The sequence below is a fragment of the Sinocyclocheilus anshuiensis genome, unplaced genomic scaffold (assembly GCF_001515605.1).
Source record: "Sinocyclocheilus anshuiensis isolate Anshui unplaced genomic scaffold, SAMN03320099.WGS_v1.1 scaffold207, whole genome shotgun sequence".
NCBI lineage: Eukaryota > Metazoa > Chordata > Actinopteri > Cypriniformes > Cyprinidae > Sinocyclocheilus > Sinocyclocheilus anshuiensis.
Genome location: NW_015551045.1, coordinates 1,794,248 through 1,819,939, shown reverse-complemented (window position 1 = coordinate 1,819,939; position 25,692 = coordinate 1,794,248). Strand labels below are relative to the sequence as shown.

The 25,692-nt window shown below is 35.7% G+C and overlaps 1 protein-coding gene across 1 annotated transcript in view; it reads left to right on the top strand.

Annotated features, from left to right (window-relative positions):
- The first annotated feature begins 448 nt into the window (after positions 1 to 448).
- jakmip2 (janus kinase and microtubule interacting protein 2) overlaps positions 449 to 25,692 on the top strand; it is a 29,157-nt gene continuing 3,913 nt past the window's right edge. Inside the window, exons 1-18 of the mRNA XM_016451391.1 lie at positions 449 to 590; positions 6,751 to 6,985; positions 8,395 to 8,892; positions 10,776 to 10,985; positions 11,366 to 11,464; positions 11,673 to 11,819; positions 13,076 to 13,216; positions 13,304 to 13,357; positions 17,870 to 17,992; positions 18,103 to 18,231; positions 19,600 to 19,683; positions 19,874 to 19,936; positions 20,999 to 21,097; positions 21,732 to 21,830; positions 21,916 to 21,969; positions 22,084 to 22,149; positions 24,054 to 24,122; positions 24,801 to 24,878. Of these exons, the coding sequence (XP_016306877.1) occupies positions 6,857 to 6,985; positions 8,395 to 8,892; positions 10,776 to 10,985; positions 11,366 to 11,464; positions 11,673 to 11,819; positions 13,076 to 13,216; positions 13,304 to 13,357; positions 17,870 to 17,992; positions 18,103 to 18,231; positions 19,600 to 19,683; positions 19,874 to 19,936; positions 20,999 to 21,097; positions 21,732 to 21,830; positions 21,916 to 21,969; positions 22,084 to 22,149; positions 24,054 to 24,122; positions 24,801 to 24,878 (2,142 nt within the window). The 5' untranslated portion in view covers positions 449 to 590; positions 6,751 to 6,856. The remainder of the gene's footprint in view (positions 591 to 6,750; positions 6,986 to 8,394; positions 8,893 to 10,775; positions 10,986 to 11,365; positions 11,465 to 11,672; positions 11,820 to 13,075; positions 13,217 to 13,303; positions 13,358 to 17,869; positions 17,993 to 18,102; positions 18,232 to 19,599; positions 19,684 to 19,873; positions 19,937 to 20,998; positions 21,098 to 21,731; positions 21,831 to 21,915; positions 21,970 to 22,083; positions 22,150 to 24,053; positions 24,123 to 24,800; positions 24,879 to 25,692) is intronic.

Below are 25,692 nucleotides of genomic sequence, written 5' to 3'. Positions count from 1 at the left end.
TATCTATCTATCTATCTATCTATCTATCTATCTATCATCTACCTCTCTGTCTGTCTATCTATCTATCTATCTATCTATCTATCTATCTAATATCTATCTATCTATCTATCTAATATATGTCTAATATCTATCTATCTATCTATCTATCATTTTATCTATCTATCTATCTATCATTTTATCTATAATTTTATCTATAATTTTATCTATCTATCTATCTATCTATCTATCTATCTATCTCTGTAGGAGGACTGCAGTGAGTGAACTGAATGCGATGAGGTCATTCTGACAGCGGGAGGGGGCGGGGCTACGCAGCATCTTTCTGACAGCGGGAGGAGGGCGGGGCTACGCAGCATCATTCTGACAGCAGGAGGGGGCGGGCTACTCAGCATCATACTGACAGCGGGAGGGGGCGGGGCTACGCAGCATCATTCTGACAGCGGGAGGAGGGCGTGGTTACGCAGCATCATCGGAGCTTGTCGTTTTATTGTACGGCTGCTGATGCTGAGAGGTCGCGCTGAGAAATATGTAGGACCATGATTGCGGATTTGAGGTTTGGGGACCGTGACACATCGTGGCGGATTGTTTTTTAGGTAAGAACAGCGTTTTTGAGTCGCTGCTGTTTTAACTGTACGCGCGCGCCGTCGCTGAGGTGCGCTCCAGAGAGCCACCGGACAGACTGGCAGTATTACACAGAAAGGCTTATAGAAATGAAATTAGGGCACGCCTAGAAAGCATGCAGCACTCGGCGTTTATGGCTCGGTTCAGGTGTGATATGTTGTTTTTGTATGGATGTCTCAATGGGAACGGGCGAGCTCGGCCTGCGCGTCATGACGCGTGAGATTCAGCTGAAGGCCTCGAGGAGACACTGATGCGGTGCATTACAGATTATACCCTCTCATACATGATACTACTCATACTCATAATAGCATCCAGTTCTCATCACAGAACAATCATCTGTCGAAGGCTTCAGGCAGTCTGTCACATGACCTGGAAATTTGGTGGAATTCCAAATGATGGAAATTATGAAAAATGGCAATCCCAAAGCATTTTTAACAGGGACCCAAATATGAATATTCATAGGTTGCAGGGACTCCTTCAGAAAATATGTAATATATATATATGTAATAACAAAATATAAGTGAAAAGCAGTACAGTGGCTCATTATGTGATCATATATATATATATATATATAAAATGGTTATTGTTCTTAAAAATCTGCAATTGCATAACTTTTACTCTATATATTATGTCTTCATATATTCATTATATCAATAGCCAATGTGTTCTGCATTTTATTTATTACAGTTTTGGCTTCTATACTGCAAAATAGTAGCATTGAAATAATTAACTATTAGTTATACATATTATTATTATTATTGAATGCATGTTTTTAATTTAAAGTCTAAAAGAATAACCATCCAGAGTTTAGAGTGTTTTTTTGATTTTAGATTAGTAGATTTTTTTGTTGTTGGCACATAACTGAGATTATTTTTCCCTGCCAAATAGAGGCATTATCCCAAAATATCCCAAATCTATTTTACAAAAAGGAAATGACATCCAGGTCTACTACTAAGTGGAGAAACTGTAATTGTATGCATTTAATCTCCATGAAATTGAATGGAAATATCTTGAGGGGTGATAGAGCACAACAAGCTTTTCGAATCAGTGTTATATTTTCTTTTTCAATGTGAATTGATATGGTAGGCTATTGATCAATGTGCACTAGTGTTTGCATTTCAAACGGAACAGAATTACATGACTGTTAGTTGTGGGGCTGAAGAGAAACCCTTTGAAACTGAACTGGATTTTGCGTTGTTATTACACTAGCCTCCATTTCCAACTTCCTGGAAACAGAAATGTTAAGATTTCTTCTGTTGCAGGGGTCAAACTGAGCCATGGCTAGTGAACTCGGTGTTGTTGTGTTTGTGGTGTCTGGAGTTTGGTGTCAGTGGATGTAAAAGTGGGTCATGATGCCAGTGTGTTTGTGCTGTAGCAGTAAACGGGCCAGAGCAGCTGGAAGAGACCCATTATAACATCCCAGTCCCTCCAAGAACCTTCAGCTCTTCCAGTAATTAGATGCCTTTCTTTATAATATCATTTGGGCAACATTTCATGTTTCAGAGTGCAGCCAGGTTAGCACTAAGCATTTTTCTTGCCTATAAAGTGGTACACCATTGATCACTACTTTTACCTCACATTACTAAATTTCAGTCGATTGATTTGGCACACAAACATGCATTAGTGGCGTTTGCTAAGGCAAGCATTGCTGTTACGCATGCTTGTAATTTACAGGGATTTTACAAACTCTACAGTATTCTTGTTTCTATTGTATCACCAGTCTTTAGCTACTGTATATGCTGCCTCTGTTCACAATCAAATCAGAACATAGCATTGAATGTTAAAAATTGGCAACAAGCTCGGAAATTCAGTGTAGAGATATTTTCAAAGCACTATTTGAGAAATTGCAAACAGAGCCGATCCTAGCATTTTGGGGGCGCTTAGCAGACTTTCAAAAGGGGCCCCCCACTACCTACAGTTTCACCTAACCACCACCTCCCATCCTCCAATGTACACTGACACCATATTGTAAAGTTTTAGAAAATTGTCATATTTATCTTTCGTGGTATGAATATGAAGATAAGCCCATATTTCATGTTATATACAAACATTTTAAATTGTAAATGTTTGACCATTACTTTCAAAGAAATATATCAAAATTTAAGATTAAAAACACCTGCCAATGTATTGTGAAAATGTAGTATTATTTAAATTACTGTATTATTAATAATATTCATTGTTCAATAATAATAATAATAATCTCTTTTGTAGACTGCCTTGCCTTGTTTAAATCCAGATTAAAATGCAAAAATCTATATGTGCAAACAAACATGTAAATGAAAACACGTAAATAAATACCGTTTTGACTTCCTTTCTTCTCTGTGATAAGCAAGTCGACAGGGAAAGTTGCTGCTTTGTGTAGAGCGGTAACCATGGTAACTGTAATTCTGGGCTTTTCAATGAAACTTGCATTTTCATTCAGCCAGTCTGCGTTTTTTTTTTTTTTTTTGAAAATCAGACCAAATTTTCATGCAATGCTGTCAAGTTTAACTGGTTGCTAATATAATAATATAAATAAGCTAATATATGTTCTAACAATCAAAACAATTGGGATAATACGGTATCTTGAATTATTCAGGACTTTTAAAGTGCCCACGATAACAGGTGCACGACACTGTTTGTAGCATCTTCAAACAAAGCGCTCACAAAATGCCGAATTAAATCGACAAAACACAATGCAGCAGCCACCATTTCAGCATCGGCTTTATATCAGCTCTGATTGCAAATGTATTAATTTACAAAAAAACAAAAAGCTTATTCAGGTGAATCTGTCAAGGTATTTTGTTGGTGATTTGAAAAATTGGACCCATTTCATTTAAGTGCATAAACACAGTTGCCAACAAAAATGTAAAAGAGAAGACACAAGATACATTCCCAAATTTTAAGGAAGCTGCATTTTTAAATATTTGATACATATTTTAAATATATAAAAACTTTCAGCATCTTTATTGTCAGTATGGGACATCACTGATGTGTTTATAAAAAAAGACAGTGTTAACATGCATATTTGAACTAAAGTAGGCAGCTGTCTTGCTAATGTAATATGCATAAATATATAAAGTAAAAAAAGAAATAGCAAATTGTTAATCAAAGGAAAAAACACCATATAGAAACCCGTATGACTCACGGACCTGACAATAAGAATCGGAAGTTTGGCCCTATTGAAAATTAACCATGGTTTTACTACAAAATAAATAAATAAAATAAAATAATAAAAATTAACAAAAAAAACACACATGGTTATTGTAGTTAAATCATGGTAACCACAAATTAACCATGATTTGGCTACACTAACCATAGTTTAAACATGGTATTTGTAGTAAAACTGTGGTTAACCAAATCATGGTTACAGCACTTTTACTTTTGTCCCTTAATTAATGTTCGTAAGGGGTTGACTGGTAAATTTGAGCTACTATCTTGACACATTTGGAGAAATCTTTTCGGTATGATTTGGTTTGGAACTGGACTGGCAATGTGAATATTCACAAAATATATACAGCAGCTAATGTAATTTTATGCATCGATGGTAATTAGTGCCGTTGATGTGTTAGCAGATTGGGTTTTGCAGTAAATGAATGCAAAGCTTCTAGGTGAATTTAGACAAAAAATGGAAATATTCAGTGTGATAGGGTGCATGTCCTATACTTAGCACACAGAAACACTTCCAGCGGAAACATTCAGAGGGATCTATGGATGCAGAAGGCTAAATCAGAACGGATGACCGTGGCAGCAGCTAATTGTGCCCCACACAAATATATTTTTTAAACTTGGCACCCAGTGCCTTCAGTGTGTGCTCTTTGATCGAGTCGTTTCTGGGTTAATATGGTATTAGTGATAGTGGTTTTATAGTGTGGTACAGTATGGCATCGAGAGGCTGGTGTCAGTCCTGAACTGCTTTTCTGAATAGTAGATTATTGTCTTTCATGCATGTGTACAATGATTAATGATCACAAACAACCTCTGTGCATCCTTAAAATCAGCATAATGTGCTAAAAGCATTGGTACATTTGAATCTGATATCCAGAGTGGATGTCTATTAATTTTGATGAGGATATGAAGAAAGATATTGTTAGAGGTACAGTGTTGGGATGAACTGAGCTTCTCTGGAGTATTCTCAAAATATCTGCCCAACATCTAATGCTGTTGACTCATAGATTCTGGCGGACAGAAAGATTAACTGGCACAAATTACATAACCAAGATTATCATCCTCTGCCAACAAGGTAGTAGTAAGCAAATATGTATGACATCACAGTATGTTACAGTAAGTAATTATGCACCGCTTATAATAATAATAATAATAATAATGCACTATCATCTCGAATAAAGGAAAATACGTCTATCCTCTCTCTCTCTATAAGGTTTATGAAGATATCCTCACTGTTTATATTCTGTCACCCAATCTGATATTCTTCAACAGTGATAATCATCAGATGTTAAAAATAAATGAATGCTCTTTATTTTACTCAGAATATACAGCGGGTAAAATAAGCATTGAACACGTCACTATTTTTCCCAGTAAATATATTTCTAAAGGTGCTGTTGACATGAAATTTTCACCAAAATTCGGTAAGTAATCCATACATACAAATAAAACAAAACAAATACGTTCATAAATTAAGTTATGTGTAATAGAATGGAACGACACAGGGAAAAAGTATTGAACTTAAGTAATTAATTTGACATCGCTATGTCAGATGCTTCATGCTGTCTTGTACCAGCAGCACATCTTATTTTGCCCTGATAATTGTGCCTTATTTTAGCAGTTTCAGGCGACTACTGTGTTGTACTGACAGCTGTATCTGGAGAGACAAGCTTCAGTCTTCATTCACAATCTCTTAATCTCCATTATGCCTCATCATCATCATAATCATTCACAATCTCTTAATCATCATAATGCTGTTTATGTAATGAAGGTCTTCTTGAGTTTATATGTCTGACTGTAGAAGACGGTTGCAGTGTGCATGGCTGTGAAGCGTGGTTAGACACTGTAGTTTAGTACAGTCAGCAGCCCAGATTTAGTATCTGCTTAGTATTTGCTTTGGGTGAACTATCCCTTTAACTGCTGTTAAAAAGTTTGAACTTTTACACGCAGTGCCGCTCATCATGTCAGTTCCAAAACAGTGGACCAATCAGAAGAGCCCGGAGGCGGGGCAAGCACACACTGTATGAGCGACTCCTAATGCATTAATATGTGCTTTGTACTAATAAACAGTTAATGTGCTAGTAATATGCATGCTAATCACTGATCTATAATAGAGAATGGGTTCCTAAACTAAAGTGTTACTGAAATGTCAAATAATGTTCTCCTAAATGTCCTGAACATACACACACACTCCACTCCACACACAATATTTGGCTGAGATACAACTATTTGAAAATCTGGAATCTGAGGGTGCAAAAAAATTAAAATATTGAGAAAATCGCCTTTAAAGTTGTCCAAATGAAGTTCTTAGCAATGCATATTACTAATCAAAAATTAAGTTTTGATATATTTATGGTAAGAAATTTACAAAATATCTTCATGGAACATGATCTTTAATTAATATCCTAATGATTTTTGGCATAAAAGAAAAATGGATAATTTTGACCCATACAATGTATTTTTGGCTATTGCTACAAATATACCCCAGCGACTTAAGACTGGTTTTGTGCTGCAGGGTCACATATGTCATCATGCTCTTCAATATATACAGTAAACCATATTCTGGCAATACACACTGAACCGTTTTATGTTTATTTCACTCTTTCGTTAGATTAGGATCGATATTTGCCATTGAAAAATGACTTGCAAATGTGTCCCAATCAACCTGAATTCACCTATATGTAATAATTAATATTATTATTAATCCTAATGAATTGTTATTCATATTTTATTATAGATTTTCATATCCTATGACATTGTGGGTCTGGGACTAAAAGGCAAAGTTGGAAAATAAATGATAAGACTTCCAAGATTCCAAGACTTTCCTTCATATAACAAGAAAAGATGAAACCTGATTTTAACAAAAAGACACATAGAAGTGGCTGAAGTCATAGCATGACCATTTAAGTTTCCAAACATACATAGTGATTTTGTCTTTACCCTTCTGTAAATGGTAATGGAAATGTGGGTTTCTGTTTACTCCCACAGGTTTTCTCACTACAAGGATAATGAGGAAAAGACGGAGCTGGAAACGTCAGTGTTACTTGAAGTGATGGATACTAAGAGTGTTTGAGGAACCCTTACATCTGACCCAATGGCAAAGAAAGGCCGCGCCAAGGGCGAGAAGCCTGAAGCACTCATCTCTGCCTTACAGGCAGCCAATGAAGATCTCAGGTCGAAATTAACCGATATTCAAATTGAACTGCATCAAGAAAAATGCAAGGTAGGCAAACAGCATGTACAGATTTACTTGGTGTTTCTGAAAGGCAAGGAGAAAACAAACTCTCCTGAATTGACTGTAGCACCTTTACAATGAACTTTCATAACCTTCATAAGTGCTCATTTGATCAAAAATCCAGAAAAAAACGGTGATATTATTACAATTTAAAATATCACTTTTCTGTTTTAATATACTTTAAAACATAATTTATTCCTGTGAAGCAAAGCTGAATTTTCAGCATCATTACTCCAGTCTTCAGTGTCACATGATCCTTCAGAAATCATTCTAATATACTGATTTATTATCAATGTTGGAAACAGCTGTGCATGCTTAATATTTTTTTTGGAACCTGTGATACTTTTTTCAGGATTCTTTGATAAATGAAAAGTTAAAAAGAACAGTGTTTTGTAACTGTAAATTGATAAAAAGTGATAGTAAAGGCTTATGTTGTAAGAAAATATTTATATTTAGAATAAATGATAAAAAACAGGTTCCAAAAAATATCAAGTAGCACAACTGTTTCCAACATTGATAATAAATCAGCATATCAGAATGGGAAACAGCTGTGCATGCTTAATATTTTTTTTGGAACCTGTGATACTTTTTTCAGGATTCTTTGATAAATGAAAAGTTAAAAAGAACAGTGTTTTGTAACTGTAAATTGATAAAAAGTGATAGTAAAGGCTTATGTTGTAAGAAAATATTTCTATTTAGAATAAATGATAAAAAACAGGTTCCAAAAAATATTAAGTAGCACAACTGTTTCCAACATTGATAATAAATCAGCATATTAGAATGATTTCTGAAGGATCATGTGACACTGAAGCCTGGAGTAATGATGCTGAAAATACAGCTTTGACTAAATTTCAGATTGTAATAATATTTCACAATATACTGTATTTTTTATAAAATAAATGCAGCCTGGATGAGCAGAAGAGACCCCTTTAATTAAATTGTAATTATTTAAAACATTTGACAATTTAATAAATGGTGTTATATTATTGTTGTATATAATGCAACATTTACTTTTGGACCACAGCCCTCCATCAAGTTTAATTTTGGCCCTTCAAATAAAAAGTTTGGATAAATATAGTTTAGTCATGAAACTCCAATTGCTTGCAGCAGCAGCAATAATCTACAACTACATCAATAACCAACAGCAGCAGCAATTCAGCAGCAGATCTGTTCTGCCTAGACCAAATACATTAACATTGTCATATCCATCACCATGCTAAAATCTTCCGAGAGTTGTCATGATTAAACTCTGGTTCAAGAGCTGAGCCATTTTAGGTACTGATTTCTGGAGTGCCAAACTGAATTGTTAACCCTGCTATACCACTCTTGTCCACCTAGAACAGATTTGGATAAATGCAATATTACCACAAGCCTCATTCATGAACTTATTTCTGCAGGTGACCAAGTTGGAGCGAGAAAAGGTGCAGGAAGGCAAGCGCATTCGCGAACAGGAGCAGCATCGACATACGGCGGCGCTGACGGAGCAGCGGGCTCGCTGGCACGAGGAGAAGTTAAAGGAACTCGCAGCCCTGCGGGAATCGCTAACACGGCAGCACGAGCAGGAGTTAGCGCGTACCGCTAAGATTAAAGAAGGCGAGATTCAGCGTCTGCGGACTGCGCTCAGTGCACTGCGCGACGGCAGCGGCGAGAAAGTGCGCACTGCGCTAACGCTCGAGGCCCGAGAGGAAGCCCGCCGCTTCTTCGACCAGGAGCGCGTCAAGCTGCTGCAAGAAATAGCCGAGCTAAAATCCTCCAAACGGCAGACAGATGAAGCGCTGAATACTATGATCTTAGCCGACAAGATGAAGGCTGGTGACCTGCGCACTGAACATCAAGCGCACCAGGAGCAAGTTTCCAAGATCAAGTGGGACAGTGAGCGAGATATTCGTCGATTGGTAAGCCAGCGTTTTTATTCTTAATGTGGAAATGTCAAATTATAAAGCAATGGTTTACAGTGAATTTGTAAAAACTAAGGGGGTTTTAGGCACAACGCATCTTAGCTGTTATAAATTCACTGTAAACCACGGCTTCTTGGGGATTATTTCTTTTATAAAACGGTTATTTACAAAAAGGTTTCACAAGATAAAACAGAGCAAATAAAGTGTAATGAAATTAATAAAAACATTATACATCCGCCAAACAATGTAGTTCCTCAGAAACAGTTGTGGTTGCAACAAAGTTGTTGCCGAGCAACAGACAAACGTAAACAAAGGTGTATGTTTGTAGAGTAATTTACAACAGCTTCGAACGTGGCTCAACCAATCAGAATCAAGGATCGGAACTCTCTGTTTTATAATAAAGCAATAATCCCCAAGAAGCCATGGTTTACAGTGAATTTATAACAGCTAAGGGGCGTTGTTAAAAAACTCCCTTAAAAACCCCCTTAGCTGTTATAAATTCACTGTAAACCACGGCTTCACGGGGTTTATTGCTTTTATAAAACGGTTGTTCCATATACGTAGAACGGTTTCACAAAATAAAACAGAGCAAATAAAGTGTAATGATATTAATAAAAACAGTATTCTTCCACCAAACAATGTAGCTCCTCAGAATCAGTTGTGGTTGCAATAAAGTGGTTGTCAAGCAACACAAACGTAAACAAAGGTGTATGTTTGTAGAGTCATTTACAACAGCTTCGAACGCGGCTCAGCCAATCAGAATCAAGGACCGGAACTCTCTGTTTTATAAATTCTAATTTCATATTACATATTTACAAGCATTATAGGTATTATATACAGTACACCTCCCTGCTTATTGCCCACATAATGATGTACAATGGAAACAAAATTGGTTAAATTTATTTTACTAACTGAAAAAATGTTTGTATACCAAATTACTAAAATTTTTACCTTTATAATAATATACTGACAACAACCACCATAAAGTAGTTTATCCATAAATGACTATTTGCTGAAAATGTACTGAGATGTAGGTGAGTTTGTTTCTTCACTGGAGCTTCCAGTGGATGCTCTGCAGTGAATGGGTGCCGTCAGAATGAGAGTTCAAACAGCTGATAAAAATAATCCACACCACTCCAGTCCATCAGTTAACTCAGTTTGAGAAGCCAAAAGAAACAAATCCTTTATTAAGACGCTTTAAACTTTAAACGGTTGCTTCTGGTTAAAATACGAGTCCATAATATTGCTTCCTTCAGTGAAAAAGTCCACATGTTTGTTTCGAGCTGTTTTGACTTGTAAACGGTGCTTGATATGTGCAGATTTCTCTCCTGATTCAGATCAGACCACTTCACTGAGAAAGCAATATTATGAATAGAGGATATTGACTCATATTTTTTCAGAAGCAACAGTTTGAAGTTAGAAATGTCTTCATGATGGATTTGTTTCAGTTTTTGGCTTCTCAAGATGTTAACTGATGGACTGGAGTGCTGTGGATTATTGTGATGTTTTTATCAGCTGTTTGGACTCTCATTCTGACGGCACCCATTCACTGCAGAGCATCCACAAAAAAACAAAAAAAATAAACATCAAATGTGAGTTGTCACACAGAGAATTCTGGTAATGTCAAATTGCAAATAATAAGATAACTCGTTCTTTTTCACTTGCAAAAACTACATCTAACAGTATTTTGCTGTAAAATTACATGAATTTTTCCATTAGAGCTATTATAGTTTTTCACCGTATAAAGAAAACTTACATTAACTAATTGCCAGGTTTTACTGTAGTGTTTTTACACTCTTTTACTATTAAAATTACAATATTTTCTGCAGTACAGTTACGGTTAGGCACTATTTTCAGAATGCAGTATGAACTTTGTGCAGGTGGATGAGATCAAGGCGAAGGACCGGACGATCTTCTCACTGGAGAAAGAGCTGGAAACAGCGACAGGCTTCATGCAGAAGCTGCAGCTACAGAAGGATGCACTTGATGAGCAGCTTTTTTTGGTCAAAGAGGCAGAGTGCAACCTGGGAAGCCCCAAAAGAGAGATCCCCGGCCGCGCTGGAGACGGAGCAGAGCATTGTGGGAGTCCGGTAAAGAAACTAGACGTGTTAAATCCACAAATGCACATGTTCTTGTAGTGCAGTAAACAGATAGTCAACATCTCAAAAATGATATCAGCATAAATGATTGCTGTTAAAAGAACACATTTCTGTGTAAGAGTAAAAGATTGAAAGGTGTTATGTCCGTTCTTGTAATTCATCATTTTAAGTTAAGATTAAGTGTTATTGTTATAAGCCAGTCAAAGTGCTTCACACTCAGTAATGCACACAAACACTAATGCATTTACGTGATTACGTGTAAATATGGGTTAATCCCGTAAGCATTTTATATTAGTGCATACATTTTCCTTTATTATGCAATGTACAGTACATGTGTGTGCTACAGATATATCTGGTGTTATGTGTTTTAGGACATGAGAAGGAACCAGAAACGCATGAGTGAACTCAAAGCCACTATTCGTAAGCTGGAGGACCGCAATTCAATCTTAGTGGATGAAAGAAACGAGCTGGTATGTTTCGATGTCATTGATGTTGTTTGCATAGACGCTTCCTGGAAACTCAGTGTCGCAGTGAAGGATAAAAAGCAATGCCAACTGTGGAAGGATTTTTGGTTTTTACAGGACTATAAAATCCTCAGCATGCATCTTCTTTTATGGTGTGGTCTTGGAAACATTTCTGTTTTTCTATGAATAATTAACCCTGAATTGCTCCTTTCAGCTGAAGCGTGCTCGAGAAGCAGAGAAACAGTGCAAGCCCTTACTGGACAAGAACAAATTATTAAGTAGGAAAAATGATGAACTCAGCCAGTCCCTTCAGAGGATGGAGGATAAACTTAAATCCATTACCAAGGAGAACCTGGAGATGGTGGGTTCCTCTTTATTTTCTGATATCTCTCCAAATGTAATCTGCATTTTAAAGTGCAGTTACCGAATGCTAACAAAGCACAGAAAGGCATCTCAGAGTCGCTCCTAAATTTATATTTTAATCTCACGACAAACGTGATGATTTGAGCAGTAGCGTAAAGCTGAACTTTGAATGCACGGGATCTTTCAAGTCTCTGTTAGCGCATGTTGCTCTAATGCTGACAATTTAAACTGACAATTTTGTTTTAAGATCACATAGTGACATATTGTTTTGAAGCATTTTTACATGTGTATTTAGCACTAAACACTGGGATTATTTGAGATAAATGTCTATACAACTAAATGTTACAATCTAAATATATTTGAATGTGAATTCACAATCTCTCAGATGGACAGGAAACACTGTACTGAGTAAGAAATTCACAGATAATTAATTGGGTGCATGGCACAATTCCCCATCTTGCAGACTCCTTCTTAGCGTTAGGTAGGAAAGTACCACAAACTAGCAAACTAGCTGTACAGTTTCATATCATTACTGTGCTGATTCAGGCTCCTGGATCGGTTCTTAAAGGAATAGTTCACCCAAAAATGACAATTAGCTGAACATTTACTCCCTTCAGGCCATCCAAGATGTAGATGAGTTTGTTTCTTCATCAGCGATTTGGAGAAATGTAGCATTGCATCACTTGCTCAGCAATGGATGCTCTGCAGTGAATGGGTGCCATCAGAATGAGAGCCCAAACAGCTGATAAAAACATCACAATAATCCACATTACTTGTAATGTTTTATCAGCTCTCATTCTGACGGCACCCATTCACTGCAAAGGATCCACTGGTCAGCAAGCGATGCAATGCAACATTTTTCTAAATCTCTGATGAAGAAACAAACTCATCTGCATCTTGGATAATCTAAGGAGAAGTAAATATTTTATTGTGAACTATTCCTTTAAATTTACAAAAGGGTGACAACATGCATTGAATAAATATACTGCTAACATGATCACTACAAAATGTATAGAAACTTTTCTTGTAAATAAAATGGATCCTCACTTTGTTTTTCAAAGTTAAAAAGATTTCTGTAGTACGTTTTAGAAGAGGAAGTACTATTTCAGTTTTTCAGGTTTAATTCAATGTGTTACTTGCCATTTCTTTGTGATTATTTATGAAATTCACTAGCAATTTCTGAGTGAAAATTGTTTCTACACCAGTTTTTTTTTTTTCAATGCTGTTGTATTCGTACTGTTTTGTTGTATTCAGAAGGAGAAGATTACCTCTAATCCTCCACTGAAGAAACTCAAGTCTCTGAATGATCTGGATCAGGCCAACGACGATCAAGAGATTGAGTTCCTCAAGCTGCAGGTTCTCGAGCAGCAGAGCATGATCGATGAGCTGACACGAGTGAGTACTTCTCGAAAACATCAGCCAGGAGTCACAGCAGTGAGCACCAAACACCCATCTGTCATCTCTTTCTTATGCACGTTTCAGGATAGAGAAAAACTCTTGAGAAAGAAGAGGCATAAACGAAGCAGACCTATAAAGGTGAGTGTGTGATTTTCTCAGCTAGCTATGTTTCCATGCAAAGTTGGGAATTGAAAAATTGGAATATCGCATAAAACATTCGCAAATAGAGCACAGTTTCCATCCCATGTGTTCAAGAGAACCAAATCTTCACTTTCTGGAAAGCTGGCACAAAATATTAGTAAGTTGCTGCAAATGGAGAAGCCATTCACTCTTTTTTCCTACATAATAAATAATTTGCGTCTCAGAGCGTGCAGACGAAATACTCAATAACAGACGCTGTCATATGTGACCCTGGAGCACAAAACCAGTCTTAAGTGTCAATTATTTGAAATTGAGATTTATACATCATGAATAAATAAGCTTTCCATTGATGTATGGTTTGTTAGGAGAGGACAATATTTGGCCGAGATACAACTATTTGAAAATCTGTAATCTGAGGGTGCAAAAAAATCTAAATATTGAGAAAATCATCTTTAAAGTTGTTAAAATGAAGTTCTTAGCAATGCATATTACTAATCAAAAATTAAGTTTTGATATATTTACAGTAGGAAATTTACAAAATATCTTCATGGAACATGATCTTTACTTAATATCCTAATGATTTTTGGCATAAAAGAAAAATTGATCATTTTGACCCATACAATGTATTTTTGGCTATTGCTACAAATATACCCCAGCGACTTAACACTGCTGAAAGAGCTGGAAACAGCGACAGGCTTCATGCAGAAGCTGCAGCTACAGAAGGATGCACTTGATGAGCAGCTTTTTTTGGTCAAAGAGGCAGAGTGCAACCTGGGAAGCCCCAAAAGAGAGATCCCCGGCCGCGCTGGAGACGGAGCAGAGCATTGTGGGAGTCCGGTAAAGAAACTAGACGTGTTAAATCCACAAATGCACATGTTCTTGTAGTGCAGTAAACAGATAGTCAACATCTCAAAAATGATATCAGCATAAATGATTGCTGTTAAAAGAACACATTTCTGTGTAAGAGTAAAAGATTGAAAGGTGTTATGTCCGTTCTTGTAATTCATCATTTTAAGTTAAGATTAAGTGTTATTGTTATAAGCCAGTCAAAGTGCTTCACACTCAGTAATGCACACAAACACTAATGCATTTACGTGATTACGTGTAAATATGGGTTAATCCCGTAAGCATTTTATATTAGTGCATACATTTTCCTTTATTATGCAATGTACAGTACATGTGTGTGCTACAGATATATCTGGTGTTATGTGTTTTAGGACATGAGAAGGAACCAGAAACGCATGAGTGAACTCAAAGCCACTATTCGTAAGCTGGAGGACCGCAATTCAATCTTAGTGGATGAAAGAAACGAGCTGGTATGTTTCGATGTCATTGATGTTGTTTGCATAGACGCTTCCTGGAAACTCAGTGTCGCAGTGAAGGATAAAAAGCAATGCCAACTGTGGAAGGATTTTTGGTTTTTACAGGACTATAAAATCCTCAGCATGCATCTTCTTTTATGGTGTGGTCTTGGAAACATTTCTGTTTTTCTATGAATAATTAACCCTGAATTGCTCCTTTCAGCTGAAGCGTGCTCGAGAAGCAGAGAAACAGTGCAAGCCCTTACTGGACAAGAACAAATTATTAAGTAGGAAAAATGATGAACTCAGCCAGTCCCTTCAGAGGATGGAGGATAAACTTAAATCCATTACCAAGGAGAACCTGGAGATGGTGGGTTCCTCTTTATTTTCTGATATCTCTCCAAATGTAATCTGCATTTTAAAGTGCAGTTACCGAATGCTAACAAAGCACAGAAAGGCATCTCAGAGTCGCTCCTAAATTTATATTTTAATCTCACGACAAACGTGATGATTTGAGCAGTAGCGTAAAGCTGAACTTTGAATGCACGGGATCTTTCAAGTCTCTGTTAGCGCATGTTGCTCTAATGCTGACAATTTAAACTGACAATTTTGTTTTAAGATCACATAGTGACATATTGTTTTGAAGCATTTTTACATGTGTATTTAGCACTAAACACTGGGATTATTTGAGATAAATGTCTATACAACTAAATGTTACAATCTAAATATATTTGAATGTGAATTCACAATCTCTCAGATGGACAGGAAACACTGTACTGAGTAAGAAATTCACAGATAATTAATTGGGTGCATGGCACAATTCCCCATCTTGCAGACTCCTTCTTAGCGTTAGGTAGGAAAGTACCACAAACTAGCAAACTAGCTGTACAGTTTCATATCATTACTGTGCTGATTCAGGCTCCTGGATCGGTTCTTAAAGGAATAGTTCACCCAAAAATGACAATTAGCTGAACATTTACTCCCTTCAGGCCATCCAAGATGTAGATGAGTTTGTTTCTTCATCAGCGATTTGGAGAAATGTAGCATTGCATCACTTGCTCAGCAATGGATGCTCTGCAGTGAATGGGTGCCATCAGAATGAGAGCCCAAACAGCTGATAAAAACATCACAATAATCCACATTACTTGTAATGTTTTATCAGCTCTCATTCTGACGGCACCCATTCACTGCAAAGGATCCACTGGTCAGCAAGCGATGCAATGCAACATTTTTCTAAATCTCTGATGAAGAAACAAACTCATCTGCATCTTGGATAATCTAAGGAGAAGTAAATATTTTATTGTGAACTATTCCTTTAAATTTACAAAAGGGTGACAACATGCATTGAATAAATATACTGCTAACATGATCACTACAAAATGAATAGAAACTTTTCTTGTAAATAAAATGGATCCTCACTTTGTTTTTCAAAGTTAAAAAGATTTCTGTAGTACGTTTTAGAAGAGGAAGTACTATTTCAGTTTTTCAGGTTTAATTCAATGTGTTACTTGCCATTTCTTTGTGATTATTTATGAAATTCACTAGCAATTTCTGAGTGAAAATTGTTTCTACACCAGTTTTTTTTTTTTCAATGCTGTTGTATTCGTACTGTTTTGTTGTATTCAGAAGGAGAAGATTACCTCTAATCCTCCACTGAAGAAACTCAAGTCTCTGAATGATCTGGATCAGGCCAACGACGATCAAGAGATTGAGTTCCTCAAGCTGCAGGTTCTCGAGCAGCAGAGCATGATCGATGAGCTGACACGAGTGAGTACTTCTCGAAAACATCAGCCAGGAGTCACAGCAGTGAGCACCAAACACCCATCTGTCATCTCTTTCTTATGCACGTTTCAGGATAGAGAAAAACTCTTGAGAAAGAAGAGGCATAAACGAAGCAGACCTATAAAGGTGAGTGTGTGATTTTCTCAGCTAGCTATGTTTCCATGCAAAGTTGGGAATTGAAAAATTGGAATATCGCATAAAACATTCGCAAATAGAGCACAGTTTCCATCCCATGTGTTCAAGAGAACCAAATCTTCACTTTCTGGAAAGCTGGCACAAAATATTAGTAAGTTGCTGCAAATGGAGAAGCCATTCACTCTTTTTTCCTACATAATAAATAATTTGCGTCTCAGAGCGTGCAGACGAAATACTCAATAACAGACGCTGTCATATGTGACCCTGGAGCACAAAACCAGTCTTAAGTGTCAATTATTTGAAATTGAGATTTATACATCATGAATAAATAAGCTTTCCATTGATGTATGGTTTGTTAGGAGAGGACAATATTTGGCCGAGATACAACTATTTGAAAATCTGTAATCTGAGGGTGCAAAAAAATCTAAATATTGAGAAAATCATCTTTAAAGTTGTTAAAATGAAGTTCTTAGCAATGCATATTACTAATCAAAAATTAAGTTTTGATATATTTACAGTAGGAAATTTACAAAATATCTTCATGGAACATGATCTTTACTTAATATCCTAATGATTTTTGGCATAAAAGAAAAATTGATCATTTTGACCCATACAATGTATTTTTGGCTATTGCTACAAATATACCCCAGCGACTTAACACTGCTTTTGTGCTGCAGGGTCACATATTATATGGGAGGTAATAATGACTCATTCCTCTGAATGGGTGCCATTTCTTTCCCTAGGACATTATATGTACAGATATGCATGAAAATTAACTCTAAAATGCATTTTATAATTATGCAAAGCATACTGCACATTAATCTAACTGCAAATGTGAAATGTATAATTTAAAATGTTAATAAAAATTTGACTTTGACTTTGGCGCAGGTGTTTCATAATGACTAAAATAATATTTTAGACATTGTGCAATGAGATCAGTCTGCAAATTAGTGCAGTTATCAACCACCTGATCTGTCGAGGCAAAGTCACCGTTTTTTGTTGCGCATAATTTATTATGTAAATGTGTTTCCATCGTAGTTTATGCATGTTTTGTTACCAAATGTTTTTTTATACACATTTTAAGATATTTAATGTGCATCTTGGTGCTTCCATTCAGTGTTTGATACCCCAAAATTTGTGGATGCAAACGTTGCTATGGTTACAACACTTTCTCCTGTCTGCTTTCAAAATATTGCAGTCTGTCTTTAAACTTTTGGTGCAACCAGCGACCCAAAATTTAATTAAAAGGTCCAAATTTACCTAGAATTGTTCTTGTTATTCTCCCGCGCAGAGGCATATTGTTGTAGACACATTGTATGGGTATGATGAAGAGTCTATGGATTCGGAAACTTCCTCTGTGGCTTCCCTGCGCATGGACCGAACCCCGGCTACACCAGACGAAGATTTAGATGAGGTGAGCATTTAGGAAGATTGACTTTGGATTTATTTCATTTCTCAGTCAGGATCGCTGTGTTTTATGCTGTTCGTGTTCATTATTTCTCATATACTTTTTTATTCTTACAGGGTTTGGCGGCTGAAGAGTCTGAGTTGCGCTTTAAGCAGTTGACACGGGAATATCAGGCTCTTCAGAGAGCCTATGCCCTCCTACAGGAGCAGAAAGGAGGTGTGCTGGACGCTGAAATGGAGGCTAAGGTATTACTCAAATACTGGTTATCCATTAAAGGGGTCATATGATGCTTTTTTAAAGATCATTATTTTCTCTTTGGTTTTGAGACTTTAGTCTTTGCAACTTTAGGGATCTTATCTATTCACGAAAAGCTTGTAACACTCCAAAGAGAAAGGAAAACTTGAAATCGCATCATATGACCCCTTTAACATTACAGAAATAAGGTACAAGACTCTCTTTTTTGCCCAGGTTTATTAACTCTTTCAAAAATGCAATTCATGCATATAATATGAATGCACCTTTTTATATGATTACCATGTTTTTGGTCTCTGAATGAAACTTTATTTAGATATTTAAATGTTGGGGTGGTACAACTGTCCTGATGAATGAACTGTCAAAATGAAAAAAAAAAAAAAACTCATCATGGTTATTATTGTTAACTAAAACAAAAACGAAAAGCTAAAAAAAAAACAAATAAATAAAAACCCAGAAATAAAAGCTAAAAAAAATAAACATTTTATTTGATATCTCATAAGCTGAAGTACTAAAACAAATAATAATAATAATAAATACTGTATAGACATTTTTTAAAAAGCTAAAAAAATGACAAAACACACAACAAAATACTAAAACTTGAAAGTAATTTTAAGTGAAAAATTATACAAATAAAAACTAATTCAAAATATTAACCAAAAATTTAATTAACACTGATCCTCATTAAATAGTGACATTCTTGAAAAGAAAACCTTATTAAGTAGTTTAGCATGATCTTTAATTATTCCTTAGAAAAATAAGCAGGGAAGCAGTTTTGTCAGAATTACAAAATCATAAATATTTGAAAACCTTTTGTCAGACAGTTTTAAATCACGTGCAACCAACATATTAAAATACAGCATGTATACAGTCGGTCATATAGAAGACTCCAGAAGACCCTTATTATTTTTGTCAAGATCAATAAGTCTGATGAACTAGGGTTCCAACAATGTGCCACTTATATTATATATATACAGATACAGAATATATACAGATTGTTTGAAAACTAAATGGCAAAACACAACAATTTCGGAAACACAATTCTCACAATTAACTAGCTTGCATATTACTAGCATATTGGCTGTGTACAATTACTTATAAAGCACACATTAATGTCTTATTCTGCATGATTATATTTTAGATCCCTTAATCCACCCCATACCTAAACTAACAACTACCTTCCTAACTATTAATAAACAGCAAATTAGGAGTTTATTAAGGCAAAATAGTTAATAGTCAGAATTGGAGCTCAAATTAAAGTGCGACCAACATTTCATATATATCTTGCTCTCAAAATGTTCACAAACATAAGCTTGTGAAGTTAAACACTGTTATGTTTGATAGTTTTGTTATGTTTGCAGGCTCATGAGCAGCTCCAGGCAGACGCTCAAAGGTATAAAGCTAAAATCGAAGACCTGGAAAAGGAGGTCTCTTTAAAAGGACAGGTAAATGTCTTTTACTACTCTTGATATTAGTGCATGCAAAATGTATACCCACAGCACGCTCAGCCTGCAATATCTAGTGTGGTGTTTATCTTGCTGAGTGTTTCTCCATGCTTACAAACAGATTTCACCAGGTTTCACTGGTTATAAAGCCGGTATGTCTGATGCACATGGTTTGCGCTCTTCCTCACAGGACTCCAGATGGGTGGAAGAGAAGCAACTGTTCCTCAGACGCAATCAGGAGCTGCTGGAGAAGGTGACTGAAAGTGTTACTTTTGAAAGTAATGCATTACAATGTTGCGTTACTCCCTAAAAAAGTAACTTTTTTAACGTTACTTAGTTTCTTTTTATGGAAAGTAATGCATTGCATTGCGTTACTTTTTCTCATCTGGGGCAAGTTTAGATTTAGGATCAATAGTGTAAGTATGATTTAGTTACAGTGCATGCAGGTACTGTAAGTGTAGGTACAATGTAATAAGTTGTGTTAAAATAAATACATTGTATCACGTTTTTTTTCTATGTACACTATTGGTAAAAAGTTTAGAATAATTACGATTTTATTAATGTGTTTTTTTTTTTTTAAAGAAGTCTCTTCTGCCCACCGATGCTGTATTTATTGGATTAAAAATACAGTAAAAACAGTAATAATGCGAAATATTTTTACAATTTAAAATAGCTGTTTTCTACGTCAATATATAGATTACGATTTTATTAATGTGTTTTTTTTTTTTTAAAGAAGTCTCTTCTGCCCACCGATGCTGTATTTATTGGATTAAAAATACAGTAAAAACAGTAATAATGCGAAATATTTTTACAATTTAAAATAGCTGTTTTCTACGTCAATATATAGTCAAATATAATTTATTTCTGTGATCAAAGCTGTATTTTCAGCATCATTACTCCAGTCTTCAGAAATCATTCTAACGTGCTGATTTTCTCAAGAAATGTTTCTGATTATTATCAATGTTGAAAACAGTTGTGCTGCTTCATATTTTTGTGGAAACTGTGATGCATTGTCATTCAATAGTTTAATAATGTTACAAAAGATTTCTGTTTCAGAAAATAAATGATGTTCTTTTGTACTTTCTGTTCCTCAAAGAATCCTGAAAACATGTACTGTATCACAGTTTCCACAACAATATGAAGCAGCACAACTGTTTTCAACATTGATAATAATCAGAAATGTTTCTTGAGCAGCAAATCAGCATATTCGGATCGTGTGGAGTAATGGCTGTTAATTGCAGGCAGGCTCCTAGGACAAAAAAGCACCAACAGTGAAAGTCTTTAATAAACTCATCAGTCATTTCTTCTGATGCAGGTTGAAAAGCTGGAGAATGAAAACGGAAAGCTGCAGCAGGAACTACAGGACTCTAAAGATCAGAATGAACTCCTGGAGTTTCGCATACTTGAGCTCGAGGTTTGATCTCTATTTCTGTCCACAAATCACTGCTGGCTGCACCATAAGCTCCGACTTAATATTCTGACACGAAGTTCATACTAGTGTTAAACTTTGACAAAGGCCATGCTAGTTCATACAAGTTTGTGAGTAAATGTGCGGCAAATTATGGCTGGCGAAATCCAGTCATTTCAATTGGTATCCAAGTTTTCCCCATGCATATTTTGTGACGTGACTGCACCTTAACTCAAAACTTAATTTTGTAGCTTGATTTGTTCTTAAGATATAGCTAGTACTCATGACCCAGATGCATCTAGCCGCTCTGCACATTTACTTTAACCATTACTCCTGGTTGGAGGCGTCTGTAATATTTAGATTTTTTTGCACCCTCAGATTCCAGATTTTCAAATAGTTGTATCTCGGCCAAATATCGTCCGATCCTAAGAAACCATACATCAATGGAAAGCTTATTTATTCATGGTGTATAAATCTCAATAAAAAAAAAAAGGACCCTTATGACTGGTTTTGTGCTCCAGGGTCACATATAAAAACTGCGCTTTAAGGAAGCAGCCTGCTTTAATGAAACTGTTTCTTAAAGACACACAGTTGGAGTAATGCTGTGAGTGTGTAAAGTGTGTTTGATGTGATCTGTCAGGAGCGTGAGAGGAGATCGCCTCCGTTTACCCTTCAAATCCATCCTTTCTCTGAGGGAGTGAGCGCGCTGCAGATCTACTGTATAAAGGAGGGCGTGAAGGTAAATATCAAGACATAATCTGGCACGTGCTTTCAGTAACAGTGAGAACTCGTGACCCAGATCTGCTGTCATCTGCTCTCAACAGGACGTGTGTATACCAGACCTCATCAAGCTGCTGGATATACTCGGGGATAACGGGGTACGTCACAGACATCTGTAATAATCTAGTCATGTGATTTTGTGTTGTAGTGTTTAATGCTAATAATGCAAACCTGAGACTCAATGCACAGTGTGTATTTATGCTTTTACGCAGAACCTGAGGAATGAGGAGCAGGTGGCCATTATTCAAGCCAGTACCGTGCTGTCGCTCGCTGAGAAGGTACGTGGCTGCCTCAAGTTATATACTGTACAAGATATTACAGTGCCCTCCACTAATATTGGCACCCTTGGTAAATATGAGCAAAGGCGGCTGTGAAAAAAATGCACAAAAATTCTAACCTTTCATTGAAGTAAAATTCTAAAAGGTTAGAATTTTGTGCATTTTTTTTAATGAAAGATCAAAAGGAGAAACAATGCAGATTTATTTTCACAGCCGCCTTTGCTCATATTTACCAAGGGTGCCAATATTAGTGGAGGGCACTGTATAAGATATGCATTATTTTAAAGAGGCCCAAAAAGTGTTTTGAATAAGGGATGGTATGTCTGAATTATTACTAGTGTTGTAGTACTCAAGACATATTAGTACATTTTTTTATTTTATTTTGTTGTGTTCATATGTACAGACGGGTGACAAATGTATCAAATATGATACAACATGCATTTTAGGAAAGTTTATTTGTTCATTGCATTATATGTTTTGCCCCCCACATTAAAAGCTGTAGCTGTCATAATATATTATAATATAGCTGTCATAATATATCATCTTAGTTAGACAAATTATTGGGAGATAAAGAGTGAAAACTGATATTAATATGCATTTTATGTAAATATTATGTTATACTTTTATTTTTAAAAAATGTCATTGATTTGCATCGTTTTTTTAAGGTCTCAGCCTGGTCTCATTATCAATTGCATTTGTACTCGGGCATGTCTCTGTCTGAATTTAATTTCAAGACCAGTCAAGACCACAACTGTGGGGATATCACTAAATTGCCAATGCATTGCAAATGAATAATGACTATTTACTAATGTCTTTTACAGAAGAATTGAATTTATTTTGCATCGTTGAATCACAATTTTCTTGTCAAACACTCTAAAGCTGATTTGAAACAATCTGTATTCAAATGCAATCAGTAACTTATTTCTTTTGATACTGTTGTGCCGGTCAGAAATTAAGGGGGGATTGTATAAAAAATGTGACCAAAATTAATACAATTGCCCAAAAAATTCAAGATATTGGTACAAAAAAGCACTTTGCATGAGATCTTGTTTTTATGTTATAACATTTGATATAATTAAGCAATATAATCAGAGCAAGAGTTATGTTTTCACGAAAATAAGCTTGAATGCAAACATGATATTGATTTATCTCACGCTCAATAAACAAGAAGTTAATATTAAGTGACTTACATTTTAGACCGTTTTAACAGTTTAAGCACAAGTTTTTGCTGTTTCACCAATGGCAATAGTTCTAAACAAATCCATAGCAGATCGTTTCCAAGCAACACGCATCAGTGTTTTATTATTGAATGAATCAACCGCTTCAAACGAATCTGTTGAAAAAATGATTGCATGACTCTCTCATTAAGTGATTTGCGGTTTTAGTTTCATTTTGAGTGTATTATTTATTTCTATATTCAAAAGTTTACATTTAAAACATTAATCTCATGGCATTATCTCTGTAGTTGTATACATAGTATAATTTATTAAGGTAGTTTTTGGTCAGAATGGATCTTTCAGATTAATTTGGAGAGTGCTTTCTGGTTTTCGTCTCGCCCTGCCTTGGTCTTGTCTTAGTCTCAACAGATTCTGGTCTTGGTCTCGAGAGATTCTGGTCTTGGTCTTGTCTTAGTTTCGACAGATCTTGGTCTTGGTCTTGACTAGGTCTTGGTCTCGACAGATTCTGGTCTTGATCTCGACAGATTCTGGTCTTGGTCTTGACTTGGTCTCAGTTTAGGTGGTCTCTTGACTGCAACACTAGTCATTACTTTAGAAGTGTCACAGTATTAATATATACTATATTTACCTCACACGCTTTTCTCACTCTGTTAGTGAAGGAGCGTAATGATTATTTGCGATGTAGACAGATGTTTGTCAGTAACCAGCATGTGTATTGTGATTTAGTGGATCCAGCAGATTGAAGGCACAGAAGCAGCTCTGCATCAGAAGATGATGGACCTGGAGCTCGAGATGGTACGAACTACAAGCCCTATCTTTACACATTATTTGTACACTACCCAACACATTTTAGAATATTTTTGTCTTTATTTAATTACAACAAAGCTTTAAAGAAAGCACTTTTAAAAAAATGCATTTGCCAGACACTTGTCACCTGCTTTTCCTAGAAATCTTTTGTAACAATGTACACTTCCGTTCAAAAGTTTTTTTTAATTTTTTTTATTGAAATAAATTAATGCTTGTATTCAGCAAGGATTGATAAAAAGTAATAGAAAAGACATCTTACTGATCGCAAACTTCTGAACGGCAGTGTAAGTAAACAATTAAACACAAAATACTGATTTGAATTCCTAGAAGGCAGCTTTGAGCCAAAACCAACAAACAAGTTCAAACAAAACAGACATTTAAGGGATAATGTACAGTCTTGTTATGTACAGGCACATAAATTTAAGACAGGGCCATACAATATATAGATCTGAGAAGAAATCATATATCTTACCTGTTTATTATCTTATAATCCATTACAGTGTACAGAAGAATCATTCTGGCAACAAGACAAACACTTTAACAAGGCCTACTATTAATACTAAAGTCCTCCGGTTTGATTTTAAATGCAGTCAGAAATAGATTGAAATGAGAGAGAGCATTGTCTGATGTCTAGATGTCATCTACAACATGACTGGTGATTTGCAGGAGATGTTCTGCAAACAGAAGGGTTATCTGGAGGAGGAGCTGGACTATAGGAAGCAGGCGCTGGATCAGGCCTATATGGTATTAAACTCTCCATTTGAACATTTCTGCTTTTTATGAACTTCAGCTGAGAAATTACTGTGATGTTCTTTTTTAGAATATGTTCTGTTATTTTGCTTTATTTAATTTTATTTGTTTGAGCCAAAGTAGTAAGGTCTTCTAATGGTGTAGTGTTTCTACTGCTTTTGTTTTACCTTTTAATTTGGTAGTCCACTGGATTTTCATTACAGAGGACTAGTTTGTCTTTTTGAACTTCACATGAACCAGTTCATTTTTAAACAGTACACTGCAAAAATGATTTTCTTACTTAGATTTTTTGTCTTGTTTCCAGCCAAAATATCTAAAAATTCTAAATCAAGAAGGATTTTCTTGACAAGTAAAAATTATTGTCTTGTTTTCAGAAAAAAACAAGTCAAATTAGTCAAAATTAAGTACGTTTTTGCTTAAAACAAGAAAAATAATCTGCCAATGGGGTAAGCAAAATAATCTTGTTTTCTGTTTGAAATAACATTATTTTGCTTACCCTATTGGCAGAATATTTTGCTTGTTTCAAGCAAAAACGTACTTGATTTTGACTTGTTATTTCTGAAAACAAGACTAATTTTTACTTGTCAAGAAAATCCTTCTTGATTTAAGAATTTTTAGATATTTTGGCTGGAAACAAGACAAAAAATCTAAGTAAGAAAAGCATTTTTTGCAGTGTGGGCATCAATTTGCTCTTCGATTTTCACATGCTTCCAAAAGTATTTTGGAAATACATTTTCTCTAAACCATGAACCGGACTAACAATTTGATTTGAAAGAAAAATGTGTGTGTGTGTGTGTGTGTGTGTGTG